The sequence below is a fragment of the Phocoena sinus genome, chromosome 15 (assembly GCF_008692025.1).
Source record: "Phocoena sinus isolate mPhoSin1 chromosome 15, mPhoSin1.pri, whole genome shotgun sequence".
NCBI lineage: Eukaryota > Metazoa > Chordata > Mammalia > Artiodactyla > Phocoenidae > Phocoena > Phocoena sinus.
Window position 1 is genome coordinate 27,477,153 of NC_045777.1, and position 21,189 is coordinate 27,498,341.

At 51.2% G+C, this 21,189-nt stretch overlaps 1 protein-coding gene across 3 annotated transcripts; it reads left to right on the top strand.

The window, feature by feature from the left end:
* Nucleotides 1-1,623: 1,623 nt before the first annotated feature.
* On the top strand, nt 1,624-20,183 carry RBCK1 (RANBP2-type and C3HC4-type zinc finger containing 1). Of its 3 annotated transcripts, none has more exons than XM_032604459.1 (13): nt 1,624-1,671; nt 2,259-2,351; nt 3,431-3,575; nt 9,779-9,872; nt 9,984-10,182; nt 11,372-11,493; nt 11,572-11,745; nt 12,950-13,230; nt 14,181-14,292; nt 16,973-17,152; nt 17,862-17,960; nt 18,307-18,450; nt 19,476-20,183. In XM_032604459.1, the coding sequence occupies exons 2-13, from the start codon at nt 2,330-2,332 to the stop codon at nt 19,554-19,556; spliced, it is 1,653 nt and encodes a 550-aa protein (XP_032460350.1). In that variant the 5' UTR covers nt 1,624-1,671; nt 2,259-2,329; the 3' UTR covers nt 19,557-20,183. The 3 variants fall into 3 exon arrangements, with proteins under 3 accessions (XP_032460350.1, XP_032460352.1, XP_032460351.1); XM_032604461.1 differs by having other exon boundaries at nt 1,628-1,671; nt 12,950-13,110; XM_032604460.1 differs by lacking the exon at nt 1,624-1,671 and having other exon boundaries at nt 1,680-2,351; nt 18,319-18,450.
* The last annotated feature ends 1,006 nt before the right edge of the window (nt 20,184-21,189 follow it).

Here is a 21,189-nt window from a genome sequence, read left to right on the forward strand (position 1 = left end):
TTTTTTAAATGTTCTAAAATTAGATCATGGTGATAGTTGTACAACTCTGTACTAAAAACTATTAAATTGTACACTTTAAATGGGTGGATCTTATAGTATATAAATTATTTCTCAATAAAGCTATTTAAAGAAAGAACAGCAGTTAGATTGACAGGTGAAGATGTTTTAACAGCAACAATGGAAGCCAGAAGACAATGGAATGCTGTCTTTAAGGTGCTGAAATGCCAGCTAGAATTCTATACCCAGCAAAAACGTCTCTCAAGAGTGAGGTCTAAATAAAGATTTTTCAAACAAAAACCAAGAAAGTTTGTCACGAGAAGACTCACCCTACAGGGACTTCTAATACAACAGTTCTCACCAAAGAGAACTCACCAAAGAGCTTAAAAACTCCTGATACCTGGGGACCCACCCCAGATATTCTGAATCAATTGATCTGAGATGTGACCTGGGCATAGGATTTTTAAAAGTTCCCCAGGTGATTCAAACATACAGCTCAGGCTGAGAGCCTCTGCCTTATAGGATATATTTCAGGCAAAAAGAAATTGATCCCAGATGAAAGTCTGAGATTCCTTCATTCATTTAACGTAATCCATGGGCAACTATTACGTGTTCGAAACTGTTCTAGACACCAGGAACACAGCAATGAGCAAAACACACAAAAGTCCCCACCCTCTGGAAGAGGGAAACAGCCAAAAGATAACCAAGATAAAGAAGTAAAATATGCTGTTAGATAGTAATACATGCTTTGGGAAAAAATGAAGCCAGGAAGGAGAATATAAAATGCTAGATTTAGGTGCGTGTGTGTGAAATTTCAGATAGAGTGGACAGGGAAGACTTTTGGCTAAAGCCCAAATTAAAGGGCGAGAGCAATCTATGAAGACATTTGGGCTATGGCAAGTGCAAAGGCCCTGAGGTGGGAGTGTGTCTGCCTTGTTCCAGGATCCGGAGGCCAATGGGTCTTGAGTGGAGTGAGCCAAGAGGATAGTATTCAGAGAAGGAGCGGCGGCAGTTGCAGGCCTTGGGGGGAACTCAGCTTTTATTTTGAGTGAGATGGGAGCTATTGGGAGTGTTTTGAGGAGTGGCATGGCTTGATTCTAACTGGGCCCTCTGGCAGCTGGGTGGAAAATGGACTGTGGTGACCAAAAGGGGAAGCCAGGAGCCCAATGAGGAGGCTGGTGCAGTACGCCGGAGGAGAAAGGATGGAAGTGGATTGGGATGGGGTGTGGAGGAGGTGAGAGGTGACAGATTCTGGAACTATCGTGCAGGCCGAGCCCATAGGATCTGTTGATCTATGGGATGAGGGGTGGGAGAAAAGTTCAGGGGTGGGAAGACTGGAGGATGCAAAGGGCTTCCAGCCTGTGCCCGGAGAAAATAAACTTCATTAGTAGCCCAATCAAACGGTGGAGAGTGACCGCCGAGAGGCAGCGTCCGGCTGGCTAAGGGTGGGTTCCTGAGGCCGTCCGGCCTGGATTTAAATCCGGCTGCGTGGCCTCGGACAGATCAGAAACAAACAGAGCCTCTATTTCTTCTGCAAAAGGAGCAAGGACCGGCCTGCCCGCCGCAGTCCTGGCAGCTGGACTGAGCAGGGGCGGTCTCCACGTCGCTCCCCGCCCCTCCCGGCCCCGCCCACTCCCCCACCCCTCCCGCGGCGCTGCTGGCTAAGCTGCTCGGGTGAGTGAGGGTCTAGGAGTCCGGGTCCGGCCGGGGGAGGGGTGGGAACGCCTCGGACTGCGGGACAGAGCGCCCCGGACCGCCGAGATCCGGAGCAGGGGCCGCTGCCGGGTCGCCGGAACGGCCGGGAGACCCGGATCCCGCGAGACTCTTCCGCCCCACTTCCGGGGCCGCCACTTTCACTTTCTTTTCCAGTGGAGGCTGCTCCCCTCCGTCTCCTGACTGACAGGGGCCGCTCTGCCGGGGAGGAGTTGGGCTGAAATCCAGCGCCCCGGAGGACGCTTTTCCCCAGCAGGGAAAAGGGGAGGCCTTCCTCGGGGACTCCCAGCGCCGCGGCTGTGCGTCGTCCCTCCCCGCAGCCAGGCCTGTCGCGTTTCCTCTGTTGCCCTTTGCGGGCTTGCCTTGGTGCCCCCTTTCACCTCCCACGCGGGGTCCCGGCCCGTTCCCTACCCCAGGCCCCATCCCCGGTCCTCGGGTAGTGTGATGCTACCCGATTACCACCGGGGACACCGAGGCACAAAGAAGGCTTGGGCCGCGCCAGAGGTCACCGGCCTGGACTGAGTTGCTCGTGGTCGCCCGTCCTCTAGCAAGTGACCGGGAGGTGGCATTTCCCCGGAGCTGCAGCCCCTGCCTGGGGGGATGGGCACAAGCACGCCAGATGGACGAGAAGATCAAGAAAGGTGGGCACAGCCTGGAGGCGACTGAGAAACTTCGGGGGTGGGGAGGGGGGAGAGGCATTAACCCTGTCGTCCCTCTACCCATCTGCCCCTCAGTTTCCTCCCTTGGGGCCTGGTTCCTTCCAGGGGCCTCTTGTCATTCATTTATTTGATGCCCCTGAGGCCTCAGTGGGCCAGCTCTCCTGGGAAGGGTGTAGGGAGCTCCCAGAGGACACAGGAGACCACCCAGGCTGGTGAGGGAGCCGACTTCAAGGGTCGTTGCCTTCCCCCTGGCCCCTTCCACCCAGCGTGGGAGAACTTAAGTAAGGTCATGTCACCAACCTGCTCACATACCCTCCTGTGCTCCTTGTTCTTAGAATAAAGCCCAGGGCAGTTGGGTAGCCCACAGGCCTGCTGGCTTCGCTGACCTCTGCCTTCCCCCATTGGGCCCCTTGGTCATTCTGCTTGGAGCCCCACAGGTTTCTGTTCTAATCCAGCCATTTCTTGCCCAAGGCCTTTCCCTTTCCCTTTCTCTGTACCTGGAACACTTTTGCCTAACCAGGTCTTGACATACCCAACTTCTCCTTCACTTCTCAGCTTCAATGTCACCTCCTCCTAGAGGCTTTCCTGATTTTCTTACCCTGTTCATTTCCTTGGCAGCGTGGATCACAATCTGAATCTTTTTCTTTTGTTAAATTTGTTAATTGTCTTCTTACTGGGCTGGGAGGTCCATGAGAAGAGGGACCCTGTTTATCTTATTCACTGTTGAAGACCAATTTCTGAGACAGTGATTGGCACACAGTAAGAATTCAGTAAATGTTTGTTGTATAAATGAGCGGAAGTATGGGGGGACCTGGGAGTATGAAGGGAAAACAGAACCAAATGAGCAGGGAGAGGGAGTGGGGAGTGGGAGTGGGGAGTGACAGAGAAGGCCTCCCAGAGAAAAGGGACTTTTAAGCTGGGTGCTGAAAGATATGTAGGAGTTCACCAGGAAGACAGAGAGGAAGCAGCAGGTACAAAGGATCACCTCCTTCCTCACCCCCTTAACCCCAGCTCCTGAAAAATAAACCGTGTGCTAACCTGCTTCCACCTGTGGATTTCAGCTGAGGAGGTGGCCCAGAGACTCACCCGAGCAGTGGCTGGCGGGGATGAACAGGTGGCTATGCAATGTGCCATATGGCTGGCAGAGCAACGGGTGCCCCTGAACGTGCAACTGAAGCCTGAGGTCTCCCTGACACAGGATATCAGGTGAGGAGTACGTAGCTGACCAGGGACTTAGGGCTTCCTGAGCCCCAGTGGGCTGCGATATAGCCCGTTAAGTTATTCTTAATGGCAGGTTCTGGTGTCAGGAGACCTAGCTTCAAACCCCAGCTCTGTTACAAATCAACTCTGAGATCTAGGGCAGGTCACTTCACCTCTCAGAGTTTGTTTTTTTCATTTAAAAAATGGGGCAGGGCTTCCCTGGTGGCGCAGTGGTTGAGAGTCCGCCTGCCGATGCAGGGAACACGGGTTCGTGCCCTGGTCCGGGAAGATCCCACATGCCGTGGAGCAGCTGGGCCTGTGAGCCGTGGCCGCTGAGCCTGTGCATCCGGAGCCTGTGCTCCACAACGGGAGAGGCCACAAAACAACAGTGAGAGGCCCGCATACCGCAAAAAAAAATAAATAAAAATAAAAAATGGGGCAATATCAGTAGCTGTTCTTAGAATTGTTAGGAAGTGTATTAGGGTGTTAGGTCTCATATAACAGAAAGAGACATATTAACAGTGGTATCAACAAGTTTGATGGCACACAGTCCAGATGTGGAGGCTCTGCTCCCTGCAGTCCTCAGAGACTCATGCTTTTGTCTTGTTATGCCAATTCATGGCCTCCATTCTGAGGTTCACCTTATGGTCCAAAATGGCTGTTCCAGTTCCAGCCATTGCATCAGCATTCTTGTCAGCAGGAAGGAAGAAGGGAAGAAGGGCACCCCCTCCCACTCTCCTCTTAAGAACAGAGCTCAGAAAGTTGCACACACTTCTTGCATTTAACTCCCAAGGCCAGAACTTATTCTCACAGCCACACTCAGCTTGAAGGGAGGCTGTGAAATACAGCCAGGTATTGCACTAGAATTCAAGGCAAGGGTTAATGCATACTGTTAGTCTGCCCCAGGAGGCTTAAACTTGAAGCTGAAATGCTTATTAGCACAGTGCCTGGCACATGGTAATCACTCAATAAACATTGTTTTTTCCTGCTTTTTTCCTGCTGTGTAGTAAGACAATAGTTTTACAGTTTCTAATTTTCAATGGTGGATCCCATTTGATTTTGTTTTACTGAGATATAATTGACAGACCATATTCAACAATTTAAACAGTTCACCAATTTAAAGTTTATAGTTCAAGGCTTTTAGTATATTCACAGTTGTGCAACCATCACTGTAACCAATTCTAGGACATTTTTTAAGAAACCCTGTATCCATACTCTTTTTTTTTTTTTAATTGTTTTGGCTGCTCTGTGCCCCTTGAACCCATGCCCCTTGCAGTGGAAGCTTGGAGTCTCAACCACTGGCCACCAGGGAAGTCCCAAAACCCCATACCTGCTAATAGTCACTCCTTATCTCCCTACCTTTTTTTCCCCAATCCCCCCAACCTTAGGCAAACACTAATTTCTATCTCTAGAAATTTGCCTATTCTGGAAATTTCATATAAGTGGAGTCATACACTATATAACCTTTTGTGTCTGGCTTCTTTCACTTAGCATCATGTTTTCTAGATTCATCCATGTTGTAGCACGTATCAAAACTTCATTCCTCTTTATGACTGAATAATAATCCATTGTATGGATATACCATATTTTCTTTATTAATCAGTTGATGGACATCTGGGTGGTTTCTACTTTTTCGGCTAACGTGTACAACGCTGCTATGAACATTTGTGTCCAAGTTTTTATATGGACATATTTTTTCCCCAGTTTTTTATGGCTGTGTTGGGTCTTCGTTGCTGTACCTGGTCTTCTCATTGCGGTGGCTTCTTGTGTTGCGGAGCATGGGCTCTAGGCACGCAGATTTCAGTAGTTGTGGCTCGAAGGCTGTAGAGCTCAGGCTCAGTAGTTGTGGCGCACAGGCTTAGTTGCTCTGTGGCATGTGGGATTTTTCTGGACCAGGGCTCGAACCCGTGTCCCTTGCGTTGGCAGGCGGATTCTTAACCGCTGCATCACCAGGGAAGCCCTCCCCAGTTTTATTGAGATATAATTGACATATATAGTTAGTTTAAGGTATTGTGACTTTTATAATAAGAAATATATATTTGTCTTCTTCCTGTTCTTGGTACAGAACTCCTAAAACACTTGGAATTTCTTAAGTGATGAGGATGATAAAGGTGCCTTTTGTTATGTTAGTGAGGTGACTCTTGGACTGCCCCTAGATCACCTAAGGATGGGGGCTGGTCATCAGAGGAACCAATCCTGTGATTAGAGGATTGGAACCTTCAGTCCCATCACCCTGATCTCGGGGGAGAGGAAAAGGGCTGGAGGTTGAATCGATCATCAGTGGCCAATGGATTAATCAATCATGCCCATGTATTGAAGCCTCCGTAAACACTCAAAAAGGGTTCGAAGAGCTTCCAGGTTGGAGATTTGGAGAGAATTGCACCCCTTCTCACATACCTTGCCTATGCATCTCTTCTATCTGGCTGTTATAGGCTTTTATAATAAACCAGTAATATAGAAAGTAAATATTTCTCTGAGTTCTGTGAGCTGCTCTAGCAAAATAATCAAACCCAAGGAGGAGGTCGTTGGAATCCCTAACCTATAACCAGTCAGTCAGAGAACAGGTGACAACTTGGGCTTTCAGTTGGTGTGTGAAGTGGTGGGGCAGTCTTGTAGGACTTAGCCCTCAACCTGTGGAAGCTGACGCTGTCTCTGGGTAGAGTGCCAGAATCGAGCCCTGCTGGTATCTGAAAATTGCTTAGTGGTGTGTGGGAAGCCTTCCCCCTCCTCCCCCTTCCACAGGTTGGAAATTGAGCCTCAGAACCATTTTAGGTGTATGACATGATGATTTAATATATGTATGTATTGTGGAATGATTACCACAGTAAGTTTAGTTAACATCCATTGCCTCACATAGTGATAAATTATTTTTTCTTGTGATGACAACACTTAAGATTTACTCTCTTAGCAATTTTCAAATGTATGATACAGTATTGTTAACTATGGTCACCATGCTGTACATCACTTCCCCAGAACTTATTTATCTTAAAACAGGAAGTTGTACCTTTTGACCACCTTCACCCCCCTCCCTGCCAACCAGTCTATTCTTTTTCTCTGACATTGTTTTTTTTTAATTCCACATATAAGTGAGATCATACAGTATTTGTCTTTCTTTGTCTGACTTATTTCACTTAGCATAATGACCTCAAGGTCCATGTTGTTGCAAAGGGAAGGATTTCCTTCTTTTTATGGCTGAATAATATTCCATTGTGTATCTATACTGTACATGGAAACAACCTAAGTAACCATGAATGAATAAAGAAAATGTGGTGTATATGTATACAATGGACACATATTTTCATTTCCCATTCTGTGGGTTGTCTTTTCACTGTATTGATAGTGTCCTTTGAAGCACAAGTTTTTAATTTTGACGAAGGACTGTTTATCTGTTTTCTTTTGTTGTTTGCGCTTTTGACGTCATCTAAGAAACCAGTGCCTCATACGTGGTCATAAAGGTGTATCCCTATTTATTTTTTTAAGAGGTTTATAGTTATAGCTCTTACATTTAAGTCTTTGATCCCTTTTGAGTTAATTTTAGTATATGGTGTGAGGTCCAACTTCATTTTTTTTGCTGGTGAATATCTAGTTATCACAGCATTATTTTTTTTAATTAATTAATTTATTTATTTTTAGTTGCATTGGGTCTTCGTTGCTGCACACAGGCTTTCTCTAGTTGCGGTGAGCGGGGGCTGCTCTTCGTTGCGGTGCGTGGGCTTAATTGCGGTGCGCGGGCTTCTCTTTGTGGTACGCAGGCTTCTCATTGCGGTGGCTTCTCTTGTTGCGGAGCACGGGCTCTAGGCACTTGGGCTTCAGTAGTTGCGGCACAAGGGCTCAGTAGTCGTGGCTTGTGGGCTCTAGAGCACAGGCTTAGTAGCTGTGGCGCACAGGCGTGTGCTCCGCAACGGGAGAGGCCACAACAGTGAAAGGGGCCCGCGTACCACACACACAAAACAACAACAACGACAACGAAAAACCATACCACTACACCCAGCTTGTTTATATCAGTTATACTTGTTACTGCCACAGCATAATTTAATTAGCTGTTACATCAATCTATAAAACATGAGTGCTAAAAGAGAATTGTGTCTATGAAAACTAAGTTGATTGCTTTAGAAAGACAAGATAGAGATGAGGCACCAAAAATACCTGTTATCATTTTAGGGTGGGACAGTTGTAAAAAATATGGTAAAAATCCAGAAGGGCTCTGTACTCAGATGCTTTGAGAGTGTAAGTTTTTGCTCCACTTTAAAGAAGCTGATACTGGAAGTCATAGACCATGTATAATGCGTGTGGTTCATACGAAAAGAAAAAATCATGGGGAACTCCAGTAGCAGATTTGTACTCAAGAAAAGTCATTGGCCTTTTACTTAGAGATTGGCCATTGAATGTGCATTTGTATCCTATAAGGTAAAATTGTTAAAGTCTGCAGCTGTTTTTGCAGTTCTCTGCTTTAACGATTTTTCTGACTAACTGATCACCACTGATCCTGATGACATTAGATATAAGGGTTCCAACTGTATTTTTCTGTTATTGGTGTTAAGGTTATAGCTTTTAGATTTTGTTTCCTAAGTAAAATTCAGGCTTCTATGCTTTGCCTCTAGGTTGATTCTAAAAATGTAAACCCACTAAAATAGCATTTATAGTATTTTGATTATGGAAATATTACTCAGTGTAGAATAAGTAGTGCAGTTGAAACTTTATGCACTTTCATGTTTCAAAACCCCTGTTGCTTGAAGAAGAATGTCTTGAAGGTAAGATCTCGTCCTTCTTTAAATTTCCTTTTACTTTTCTTCCATTCTCCTGCATCAGACTCAGCTATTCTTTTTTTTTTTTCTTGTATTTCAAAAACTTTTCATGTGGAGAGGTGGATGGTAAACTTTTGGCGTCTATACATGTCTAAAAATTTCTTATTTCCCTGATAGTTGGCTGGGTGTTGAAAATCATTATCCTGAGGAATTTTGAGGTATTTTCTGGAGTATTTTTAAAGCAAGTCTCAGATTTTAGTTCATTCATAAGTAATTTGATATGTCTTTAAAAAAATGACTTAAAAAAACCCTCAATACCATTATTACACCTAAAAAATTAACAATAATTACTTAAAATTCCCTAATACTGTATTTATATTCAACTTTCCTTGATTATCTTGTTAGTGTTTTTTTTTTTGGCCATACCACATGGCTTGCAGGATCTTAGTTCCCCAACCAGGGATTAAACCTGGGTCCCCAGAGTCCTGACCACTTGTAACTCCCTCCTTAGTGTTTGTTATAGTTGGTTTGTTCCAGTCAGGAGCCAAACGAGATCAAATAGCATTTCTTAATGTTGTCTGGGTCTCTTTTATTCACTTTGTCTATTTTTAGTGCCATTAATTTTTTTTTAAGAAACCTGGTCTTTGACCTCCAGAATTCTCCCACATTCTGAGTTTATGAATTGCCTCCTCATGGTGTAATTTAATATCTCTCATTCTCCTTGTGAACTTGTAGTTTGACCTGAAGGTTAGGATAGTAAGGAGTCACTGTTACATTCACAGGAATTCTTCCTCATTTTCTGATTGTTTCTTGCTGTTCTTGCTTTAAGGATGCGGCGTTTTCCCAAATCACTCTGGAGGTTCTAAGTGGGCTTTCCTGTTACTGTTCTACACCCTAATTTTTCTGTGTCCTGGGATCAGTTCTGTTTTTTTTGTCTTAGCCCTCCCTTTTCATGCTTTTGGTCTTCCAAAAAAGTTTGAGCATCTTTGAGAAGGTTGGTGTTTAAAACCGCTTTCTGTGGAATAATACTGTTTGGGTTGAAATCCTGCCTCTAACAGTTATTAATTTTTTACTTGGCAGAGCCACTGTAACCTATCTGTGCCTCCTGTTTTTATCTCTAAAATAGGGGTGACAACAGTACCTGCCTCATGTGTTCACTGAGAGGATTACATGAGTTAATACATGTTAAGTGCTTTGAAGAGTCTTGGCATACAGTTAATAACTGTTGTGGTTTGGCTAAGGAGCCAATAATAGCCAATAATAGAAGAGGTTGGAGAGCTTGGGAGGGGCCAGAGCATGGAGGCCCTTGCCATGCCACAGTGAGTTTGGATTTTATTCTGAGAGCCATGTGGAGCCATTGCAGGGGCCTAAGCAGCGAGTTCTGACACAGGAATCACAGGGGAGTGGGAATCCAGGAGCTGGCTGGCGCTGGGGTTGGACCTGAGGCCCCTTGCCCTCCCGCAGGCTGTGGGTGAGCGTGGAGGATGCGCAGTTGCACACGGCCACTATCTGGCTCACGGTGCGGCCTGACATGACGGTGGCCTCCCTCAAGGACATGGTGAGTGAGGGGGCAAAAGCAAGACGCGTCAGGGCGGAGGTCCCCCTTTTGCCCTGTCTCTCTCTACTCTGCGCCTCCCCCCCGACACTCCCTCTGCATCCTCCCTGCCAGGTGTTCCTGGACTATGGCTTTCCGCCAACCCTGCAGCAGTGGGTGATTGGGCAGCGCTTGGCCCGGGACCAGGAGACCCTGCACTCCCACGGGGTGCGGCGGAACGGGGCCAGTGCCTACCTCTATCTGCTGTCAGCCTGCAACACCTCACTCAACCCTCAGGAGCTGCAGCGGGAGCGGCAGCTGCGGATGCTGGAGGGTGAGGCTCTGCTCCAGGGCGGCATGCACTCTCCTGAGGTTGTAGGGGAGAGGGAGCAGGGAGCAGAGCCCAGGGGCTTTCGTCAGGAACAGGCCTGGAAGACCTTATCCGTAGTGGGCAAGAGAGGACAAAGGACACCGCAGGAAGGAGCCATTTGGGGAACCATTTAGAGAACAGCTGGTCTAGGGGAGAGGGGCTGAGTTCAGTCCCCACCCTGGCATTTATCAGCTGTGTGACCTCAGGCAAGTCTCTTCTCATCTCTGCTCTTCAGTTTTCTAAATCTGTAAATTGGATATGATAATAGCTAGTTTTTATTCTAAATTTTTTACTTCTTCTTCTGAAATATTTCAGACCTACAGAAAAGTTGCAAAATTGTATAAAGAATCGTATAACGAATTCCCATGTGCTTTTCATGTGGATTCCCCATATATTAACATTTGACTATATTTGTTTTGTTTATCATTCTCTCAGTATTTATTTATGCATAAGTAACTTTTTGGAACTGTTATGAGAGTAAGTTGCAGACACGTTGTCCCTTTCCCCCAAATACTTGTGTGTATTTCCTTTAAAGAAAAAAAAGGCTCATTTTCTCACTACATACACCTATCAAACTTAGGAAATTAACATTGATACGGTCCATTGATCTAATGGACAGATCTTGCTCAAATTTTACCAGTTGTCTCCCTAATGTCCTTTATAGTGAAAGACCTGGCCCTTGGCCTCTGTGTCTCACAGTCTTTTTCAATCTTTGGTCTCCTGTCTTCCCTTGGCTCTCCTGTTGTTTGAAGAGTCCAGGCCAGTTTTGTTTTTTGTTTTTCTGTCCCATGTGCCCTCATGAATGGATTCAGATTCAGTATTTTGGCAGGACTACCTCAGAAGTGTTGTTCGACCCTCTAGGTGCTTCACTTAGGAGCACAGGAGATCAGTTTTCAAACAGGGTTTTTAAGCTGGGAGGCCCCAGGAGCAGTCGTGGGTGGAGGAGGGGCTCTGACACCTGGGAGCCAGGACACTCGGGTGGGGTCTGGACCCACCCGGCAGGACCACCGAGCTGGAGACTCCTCCGGAAGGAGAGAGATAGAAGGGGGCAGGGTAGGGGGGTGGTCAGTGCAGAGCCCAGGGTTCCTGGCTGGCCCAGGGTGTGGACGAAATGGGCTGCAGGGATCTGCCACCCCTGAACCCTCCTCCCCAGATCTGGGCTTCAAGGACCTCACGCTGCAGCCACGGGGCCCCCTGGAGCCAGTCCCTCCAAAGCCTGGGGGCCCCCAGGAGCCGGGGCGGGGGCAGAACGACGCCGCGCCAGAGCCCCCGCCGGTAAGCTGCCCAGTGCGCGCCCCTGCGCCCCTGACCTGCCGTCTCGTCTCCCCGCGCTCACCGCCCCTCTGCCCCCAGGTGGGCTGGCAGTGCCCTGGCTGCACGTTCATCAACAAGCCCACGCGGCCCGGCTGCGAGATGTGCTGCCGGGCGCGGCCCGAGGCCTACCAGGTCCCCGCCTCGTACCAGCCGGACGAGGAGGAGCGAGCGCGTCTGGCCGGTGAGGAGGAGGCGCTGCGCCAGTACCAGCAGGTGGGCGCGGACCGCGGACAGACACCTGCAGACTGGACGGGGGAGGCATAGGCCAGGAAGGGAGGCACCTCCACATTGCCGCTCCTCCCCCTGTTGCTGCCCCTCCTGATCACACCACTGGTGGTGACCCCGCACTTGACTGTGACCGGCCTCTCCCTGAGCTCATCCTGTCGCTAAGACCCTGCTCCCCCACGGCTGTGATGCACATCCAAGCTTATCTGCCCCGCCCCCCCCCCACAGTGGGCTGTGGCGCTGCCCCTGGCTTTGACTTAACACTCAGTGTGCACACGAGAGTACCGGGCTCTGACCCCAACATCCTAGCTGAGACCCCGACCACTCCCCCATCCGCCGCCCCTCTGTCCGCCTGTGACCTCGCTCTTGCTCCACTCAGCCCTGACCTCATTCTGAATCCTACTATTCCTGACCTCGCCTTCCTCCCTGGCTGTGGCCCACCCAGACTTCCTAGGATCTTGGACCTAGCCCTTCACCGCTCCCTGGGAGGTTGACCCAGCCCTCCGTCCTGCTCCTCCCAGAGTCCCAACCCCATCATGTTACACACGCATTGATTACACAGATACCTAACCCTGAGCGTTCGCCCATTCTGATCGGATGCTCCCATCCCCCACTGGGACCCAGTCTGCCCTTGTCCCACCTCGGCCATGACCTCACTGCTGGTCCCATCTACAGCCTTGGCCCGGACCCTGTTCTCTCTCCCGCCTTGCTCAGCTCCCTCGCTTTATCACCACCTCCCATACCCCTGACCTGTTCTGTGGCCTCGACCCGGCTCTGCCTTCGCCTCCCTGGCCCTAGCCCTGCCCCGCTTCTTGGCAGAGATGGGAGCCCTGCTACTCCTGACTCCCCGCTCAGACCCTGGCCCCTTCCTTTACAAACGCCATCGCTCCCTGGCTTGACACCAGGTTGCAGCCTTAACCTGCCAGTGCCTGGCCCGCCTCCTGCCCCACCCCCACCCCACCCCCTGTTTCCTCGCCTCCCGCCCCGCCCTGCTCCCGGCCCCTCCCTTCCCAGCATCGCCTGCGCCTAACCTCAGCCTGCCCAGTCCCACCCCCACTGCAGGATTCTGCTTCGCACTCCCCCCCCCCCCCCCCCCACGGCCGTCAGGTTTGACCCATCCCCTGGTCCTGCGCCTTTCTGGCCCGCCCCTGAGACCCTGACCCGCCCCGCGGCCCCACCCCCGTGTGCCCAGCGGAAGCAGCAGCAGCAGGAGGGGAACTACCTACAGCACGTGCAACTGGATCAGCGGAGCCTGGTGCTGAACACCGAGCCTACCGAGTGTCCCGTATGCTACTCGGTGCTGGCGCCCGGCGAGGCCGTGGTGCTGCGTGAGTGTCTGCACACCTTCTGCAGGTGCGGCCCTGACCCCACCCCCAGCGATGTAGTTCCTCACGGCTGCGCAGTACCCATGGCTGAAAGGGGGTGGGGCGCAGTACTCTTACATCTCCTTGGACGCCCACAGAAACCTGCGAGGTAGGCACTCTCTCCCCTTTTTGCAGAGGAGGAATGTGAGGTACAGAGAGTCCAGCAACTTGCTCGAGGCCACACAGCTCAGGCATTCTGTCGCCAGAGCATGCGACCTTCCACACAACCGCCAGGCCCATGTAAGGCCTGGGTTCTGGCCTGGCAGCCCGTGCCAACCCCGCCCTGACCCTCGCTGGTGGACAGTCTGCCCTCTGAGGCTCCACACCTGGCCCTGGGCTGTGGAGAACGTGTCCTTCTTCACAGCACACATTTGATGAGCTTCCCTGGGTGCCAGGGACTGGGCTAGGCCTGGGGATCCAGGAGTGAACAAAAAAGCTCATTTTCCGCCTCCTGAAGCTTACATTCCTGTGGGCAGGCCGATGTTAATCAAATAATCACTGATATAATTGTAAATTGTGCCAAATGCTAAGGACCAGTGGATTATGATAAAAGTAACAGAGGCTCAGCCCTATAAGAGGTCTGGGAAGCTCCTAGGGAGGCTGCACTTGAGCAGACCAGGGCGTCCAAAGTGGGTATGTGCCTGGCCTGCCTGTGGCAGCAAGGGGTCAGTGTAGCTGGAGCAGAGGGATGGAGGGGGTTAGGGGATGGGGACAGAGAGGTATTAGGGAGGGTGAGTCACCGGGGCTCTCAGGTTTGCTCTGGGTGGGATGGGATGGGAGGCTGCGGGGAGGGACATGGTAGACCCAGGGAGCCCAGTGAGGAGGCTCCTGCAGTCATGCAGGTGAGGTGATGGGACCTGGGCCAGAGTGATAAGGGTGGCAGTGGGGGGGACAGAAGTGATGGGTTGGTGGGAGGGATCGGAAGGAAGGGAGGTATTGAGGAGAAGCCCGCCTGGGGTCAGGCCTCACCATGTGAGGGCTGGAGTTCTGGGGGCTGGAGTCCTGGGGGATGGGGTTCAGATGACCCCTAACCTCCCCACCCTTTCATACCTCTCCCAGGGAGTGTCTACAGGGCACCATCCGCAACAGCCAGGAGGCCGAGGTTGCCTGCCCCTTCATTGACAACACCTACTCATGCTCGGGCAAGCTGCTGGAGAGGGAGATCCGGGCGGTAAGGCCTGGGGGAGGAAGGGGCACACCCCCTGTCCCAGGGAACTGGGCTCTGAGCTGGCAGGTGGGAACTGGTTTGAGAGTCCCAGTCTCAGGCGCCAGTCATTTATCAAGAGCCTTTTCTGTGTGGGATGCTGGAAGCCCAAGGGGTGGGCAGGACAGGAACTAGGGGAAATAGTAAAGAAAACACCCTTATGAAGAAAAGACAGCAGAGCAGTTAGCAGGGGGGAATTCTGGGGCCAGATGGCCTGGTGACCTCAGGTCAGATACACAGCCTCTCTGTGCCTCGGCTTTCTCATCTTGGTTGGGGTCAGAGACTTAGTTTCTATTTCAAGGGTTGTGAAGATTATAGTGGAAGACACATGTAAAGAATTTGGAGTAGTGCTTGATACGTGGTATCAGTTAGCCCTTGTATCAGTTAGCTTCTGCTGTGTAACAGATTACTCCAGACTCAAAACAGCCACCATTTATTTAGCTTATGAATCTGTAAGTTAGTGATTTGGGTTGGACTTAGCTGGATGATTCATCTGGTCCAGGTTGGGCCTGGCAGAGCTCAACTGGGCTTAGCTGGACTGGTGTGATAGTCTTATCTGTGATGGCTGGGATGACAGGGCCTCTTTCCACTTTGGTCTCATCCACCCCAGGCTGGCCAGGGCCTGCTCATGTGCTGGTGTCTCAAGGATCCAAGAGCAGCCAGTGCAGGAGCGCTTTCCAAGGCTGCTCACTTGCTCCTGTCCCTTTGGCCAAAGCAGGTCACATGCTTAAGCCCAGAGTTTGTGTGGGAGGAAACCACCCAAGGGTGTGGAGTTGGGGAGACATGAACAAATAGGGGCCACTCCTCCAACAACCTTTCACAGGGCTGTATGTGTCTGCATGTGTGTGTTTTCTATTATTATTAATGTTATTATTATCGAGTTATGCCCCTGACTGCTGGTCATCTTGAACAAGTGCTCTCCCTTCTCTGTGCCTCCATTTACCCATCTGTTAAGTGGACTGTTGGACTTGATCATTGGTTTTTAAACTGCTGGGGAATGGCCTTCCCAGAATTGGGCATCTTGGAATTCCCAGGCCAACATGGAGGCAGGGCTAAAGGTGGCTGAGGTCCAAATGAGAGACCCCCATCACTGCATATACAAGACCCTGTTTCTCCACATCACTTCTGCCTATTTCCTACGATGCTGCTTCTCAGAACCCCCTAAACTTTACCGAGTATTTCCTGGCACCTAAGGGGTTCTGCCTCAGGGGAAAGAGGGCAGACAGAAGGGGTGGGCCTTTGGGAACTCCCAGCCTTTACACTAAGAGAAGCCCCATTTTTAACTGTTGTTTGTGGGGCAGCTGAGAAGGGCAGCTCTGGCTTCCTTACTCTTGCCTGGAGAGGCCCCAAGACATAGATCATTCCATATGTCCTGGCACCCACAGTCGCTGCCCAGAGGCTTTCCCTATAAAACCCACCTCTTCCAAGGGGCATTGTGATGGGGCCAGAGTTCATGCCAAGGAGCTGCAGGGCTCATGCTTCCCTGGAGCCCCTGGACGTTGACCGAAGCCTCAGAGAATAGTCAAGTGTGGCAGAGAAAGAGGAAGGGGCAGGGATCAGCAGAGTAATGCAGTGGAGGTTGTTTTACAAAAAACATGCCTAAACCACAAGAACCAGAACAGAAATCAAAGAGGAAAATCACGCACCGACTCTGCCATCCCGGAAAATCTCTGATGGCATTTTCTCCTGTTTCCTTTGGTGTCTCTGGATAGACATGGTTTTTTTTCTTTTTAAATTAACTATTAAGGTATACCTTGCACACAATAAAATTTGTCCGTTGTAAGCATGCAGTTAGATGAGTTTTGACAAATGTAACTCTTACGACTACCACTCAGTGAAGATATAGAACATAGGCATGATTTTTACCTCATTGTAACCAGTGTAGGGACAACAGCTTTTGCTACAAAACCTTTCTAAAGATTATTATAAATCTCTATGGCATACATCCTGTTTAGTTCTCCTCTCTCAATAATTCCAGTTTCTGGAATTATTAATAATTAATATCAATAATTATTAATATTAATTATTATTAATAGTTCCTTCCAGTTTGTAAGGAATGCTTCAGGGAACATTTTGCATGGTGTCTCTTCCTTCTTATGTATTATTTTCTTAGGATAAACTTGTAGAAGTAGAATAAGTCTCAAAGGGTCAGAAAAGTTTGGGATGGTTGAAACATTATTGCCACGTGGCTTTCTCAGAGTGCTATGTACCAGGATGCTAGTTTAACCACATCTTCCTGGAATTGCTTGTTATTGTTTCTGTCCACTTTTTCCCCTTTTTAAAAGATTGTGGTAAAATATATATAACATTTACCATTTAACCATTTTTTAAGTATACAGTTCTGTGGCATTAGGTGTAGCCACATTGCTGTGCAATCATCCATCTCCAGAACTTTTAGCCTACTTTTTTTTTTTTGGCTGAGCCATTCGGCTTGCAGGATCTAACCCACACCCCATGCAGTGGAAGCACAGAGTCCTAACCACTGGACTGCCAGGGAATTCCCTTAACCCACTTTTTGAATGGAGTTTTTAACACTGCTATGTTGGACTTTATGGGTTGGGGGCTTCCTGAGGGATATTTGGTGGCCAGGAGGGCACATTGTCAGGTGTTCTGAACCCAGAGCACCAAGGTTGTGGTCTGCTGGCAGCTCCTGAGCCCTGAGGATTACCAGCGATTTCTGGACCTGGGCATCTCCATTGCGGAAAACCGCAGTGCCTTCAGCTACCACTGCAAGACCCCGGACTGCAAAGGATGGTGCTTCTTTGAGGATGACGTCAACGAGTTCACCTGCCCTGTGTGTTTCCACATCAACTGCCTGCTTTGCAAGGTGGGGACAGGGACCCACACTGCCCAGTCACTCTGGTCCTTGACAGGAGCTCACTGCCATTCTGAGTTTGTTCTCCTGGGAAGGGAGCTGGGATACTGACCTGGTTGCAATGACTTAGAGCTGTGTGTCAGTGGCCAGGCTTGGCTTGGGCCCTGATCTGAGCCTAAGCCTTAGACTGAGCCCTGAATCCGGACTGAGCCTCTGAATAATCCTGGCCCCAGACCGAGCCCCGATCCTGGCCTCTGATGAACCCCGATCCGTCACAGACCAACCCCAGCCCTAGCCCCAGACCGAGTGTCAACTCCTGTCCTGAACTGAGCCCTGCCTGACCCTCATCCTCTCAACAGGTGACCACAGTAGAGACTGGTCTTGGGCGAGTAGGCAGGGCTGAGCCTGCTCGCAGCCCTGCAAGCTCACTCTCGGAGCATTAGGCCTACAGCCAGGGCAGAACACAGCCGGTGATGAGGGGCTGCGGTTTAGGGATTTCTGTGCCTGTCAGGACTTAAAATGAATAGGTATATATGATTACTATCATACGTGCTGACCCTGGCTTCACCTCCCTGGCCTCAGGGTGTGTGGTTTACAAAGGATGCCTCTGTCACTGACACCACGTAGAAGCATTAAGTGCTTATGTGGATGCCTGCTCTGGCCCTCACCTCTCTAACTCCCTGGGGAACTTTCTCACCTCGAGCCCCTCATCCTGCTGCAGGCCATCCACGAGCAGATGAACTGCAAGGAGTACCAAGACGACCTGGCCCTGCGGGCTCAGAACGACGTGGCTGCCTGGCAGACGACGGAGATGCTGAGGGTGAGGCTGGGTCAAGGCTGAGGGCTGGGGATTTGAGTTTTGGGGAGGGATGGGGACTTCTCTGAAAGGACTGTGGTTCATCCAGCCCTGGAGGCTTGAGCTCCTGCTGGCATCACTCCCATCCAGAGATGGGGCTCAGGACGAGTGGCGAGCAGCAGGGAGTGTCCGGGTGGAGAGAGGAGACTGCAGACGCATGGGAGAGGAGGCCGCATGCAGCCGGGCCTGGGTGGAGCATCATGGGAGAGTGATTCTGCGACTCGGGGGGGTGGGTGGCCGGTTTCTCTCTGCGGTGGGGCGGGGGCCGGGAGCGGGGCTGGGCCTAAGGTCAGCACCTGCTCTGCTGCAGGCCATGCTGCAGCAGGGCGAGGCCATGCACTGCCCACAGTGCCAGATCGTGGTGCAGAAGAAGGACGGCTGTGACTGGATCCGCTGCACTGTCTGCCACGCCGAGATCTGCTGGGTCACCAAGGGTCCTCGCTGGGGCCCCGGGGTGAGTCCCCAGGGAGCCGAGGTCTCAGGGGTGCTGTGGGAGAGTGCCTGAGAGTAGAGATTGGACAGGTCAGCCCATGGGCCAGTTCTAACCCCACTGCCTGCATTTGTGTAGCTCATGATCTAAGAACGTTTTTTACATCTTTTAAAGTGGTCGAACATATCAAAAGAAGAATATTTCATGACATGTAAAAAGTATACGAAAGCCGAATTTTAGTGTCCATAAGTAAGGTTTTGTGGGAGCCCCGCTCGTTCGTTTGCATACTGTCTGTGGCTGCTTTGGCACTACAAAGGCAGAGACCGACTGGCCGGCAGAAACTCAGGGAACTGTCTTGCCCTTTACAGAAATGTTGGTCCAGCCCAGCCCTAGAGGACAGCGACCAAGGGTGCGGGTGGGAGTCAGAGGCAGAGGGGTGGGTCCCTGGCCCTGGCACACATTGACCATGTGGTTAGGCTGTTACTCCCTTCTCTGAGTCACAGTTTCTTCGTCTGTGAAGTGCAGATGACAGCTGGGCCTCAGGTTTATTGTCAGAATCAAATGAAAAAATGCAAGAGCAGTGCTTAGCGCGGTGCCTCTGTCACATGGTGAGCCCGCGCATGGTGGCTCATGGTGGCTGGCGTTGGGAGGAGCGTTCCTGGAATTGGGGCTCGGCGTTATCCGTACAGGCAGACAGTGAGACAGGTGGAGGCTGAAGGAACACACTCTCATGCCGCCAGTGTGCTGACCCACCCCGAATATGCAAAAATCCATCAAGTCCTGTCTGGCTCCAGGTCTAGGGGTGGGTAGCCAGACCACAGAATTGAGGCTGCTACGGGAGCCCAGAAAGGCCGCCCAGAAAGGCCTTAATGGCTGCCTCCATCCGGTAGCTGGGGCTGAGAGGGTCATCTTAGCAGGGGGGTGTGCCTGACCCAAGGCCCAGGGTGGGAGTCTATGCTTTGGGGGTGTGATGGAGTGCATGGCGGAGGGGGAGGGGCCCGCTGTCTTCACTGTCCTGACCTTTTCTCCTCTCCCCGCTCATCCTCTAGGGCCCGGGAGACACCAGCGGGGGCTGCCGCTGCCGGGTGAATGGGTCTCCTTGCCACCCCAGCTGTCAGAACTGCCACTGAGCTGAGGATGGCCTGGTCCCCATGCTGACCCAGCCCCACATCTGCAAGCTGCTGTGGGACAGGGCTGGTGCTTTGGCTCTGATTTCTGGCCTGGGAGATGCCTTTGCGCTTGGCTGAGACAGGGGCCCTGAAGAGGCCAAGGCCCCTGAGCTGTGTGGATGGACTTGTTTGCTGTGGGCATTGCAGAGGCCCTGCCTGAGCTGGCCATTGTCCGCGGCTGTATCTGCCCCAGTGCCTTTGCCCTTCCCCTGGGGCTTGCCAACCAGACCTTTCATCTCCTCTCTGTGGCTCCCATCTCTGCCTAACCCAGCTTTAAACACAGCCCTGGCCGGAGGCCTTGCTGGATGGAGCCTCTGAGAGCCCCGTGTGAGTCCACACTTCCCTCATCCACCTCCCTCGTCTGCAGGACGCTGAGCACTCACAGCTTCCCACCTCCCCTGTTGGCTTTCTGGGGCTGACTTTTCTCTGGCTTTGCTGTTGGAGGCCTGGGGCTTCTTAGAATTGCTGCTAATTCTGCTCAGAGCCAAGACGGAGACCTGGCAGTTTCTAAAGACAGCCCAGCCGGCCCAGCTTCCATATCTCCCTCTTTGCCGCCTGTGTAAACTAATTAAAATGGTTTCCCAGGAAGGGATGAGTGTGATGTCGTGAGAGGGAGCAAAAGGGTCATGGGCTGTGACTCTACACGGAGACAGGCAGGATCCCAAGCTCTCTGGGAATTGCAGCCAAAAGTTGATGTGTTGGTCCCTGTCGGTGTAGAACGAAGGTGCGGCTGAGCACTGGGATACTTGCACTGGACTGAGCACCCCTGCGCCCACTCGAGGGGCAGGATGCTCTGGGTCAACGTTGGCCTGGACAGGCAGCTTGCAGTGTTGAGAGTCCACAAGGCGGGGTCTGCAGGTCAGCGTGGGCTTCAGGGGGAGGGAGGGAGGGGCCGAGGCAGCAGCTACAGGCTGGCAGGAAGTTCTTGCTGCAAACTTCTGACCTCTCAGTGGGCATCCGGTGTTGGAGAAGAGAGAGATTTCAGGAAGAGGTGAACCTGCAGTTGCGGGTGAGCTTGTGATCCTGATTTTCAACATCTCAGACAAGATGGCACAGTATTGGTCCAGTGCTGTTTACTATGCCCACTCTGCTGGTCAGAGATTAATAAAACACGGTTCTGGGCATGCATTCTGTTTTTACCTCGTTCTCTGACCCCTCCAACACCCCTCCCACCCCCCACTTTGAAGGCCAGCACACTGTCTGAGCCGGGATGTGGATCATCATTACAGCAGGCGGAGGGCGTCTTTGCGACTCAAGGTGTGGACTCCAGGTTCCAGGAGTTGGGGCATGTCATTGGGGCGGGGCGGAAAGGGCTTATTCTAGACCCTGGAAAGGCATTGCCACCCTGTCGTTGGGTGCCAAGGCTCAAAAGAGTTGACCCCAGGCTCTGTGAGCAGAGAGGTGAGAGAACGTGAGTGCCTTCCTGCTCTGCATTGGCTGATGAGGGGCACCCCCGCCCCTGGAGCAAGAAAGTCAGGCAGAGCCACTGACTGGAGGAAACGGCAGGCTGAGCAGAGCTGCCAGGGCTGTGCTGCAGGAGAGCGCAGGAGAGCGCAGGGCCCAGGTCAGGGCTGACCACTTGCTCTCACCGGCT

Bases quoted from the DNA above. Each gene is read 5' to 3' on its own strand.
- RBCK1 (XM_032604459.1), top strand. From the start codon at position 2,330: ATGGACGAGAAGATCAAGAAAG. The intron at 2,352-3,430 runs GTGGGCACAGCC...TGTGGATTTCAG, and splicing joins GGACGAGAAGATCAAGAAAG to CTGAGGAGGTGGCCCAGAGA. The intron at 17,961-18,306 runs GTGAGGCTGGGT...GCTCTGCTGCAG, and splicing joins AGACGACGGAGATGCTGAGG to GCCATGCTGCAGCAGGGCGA.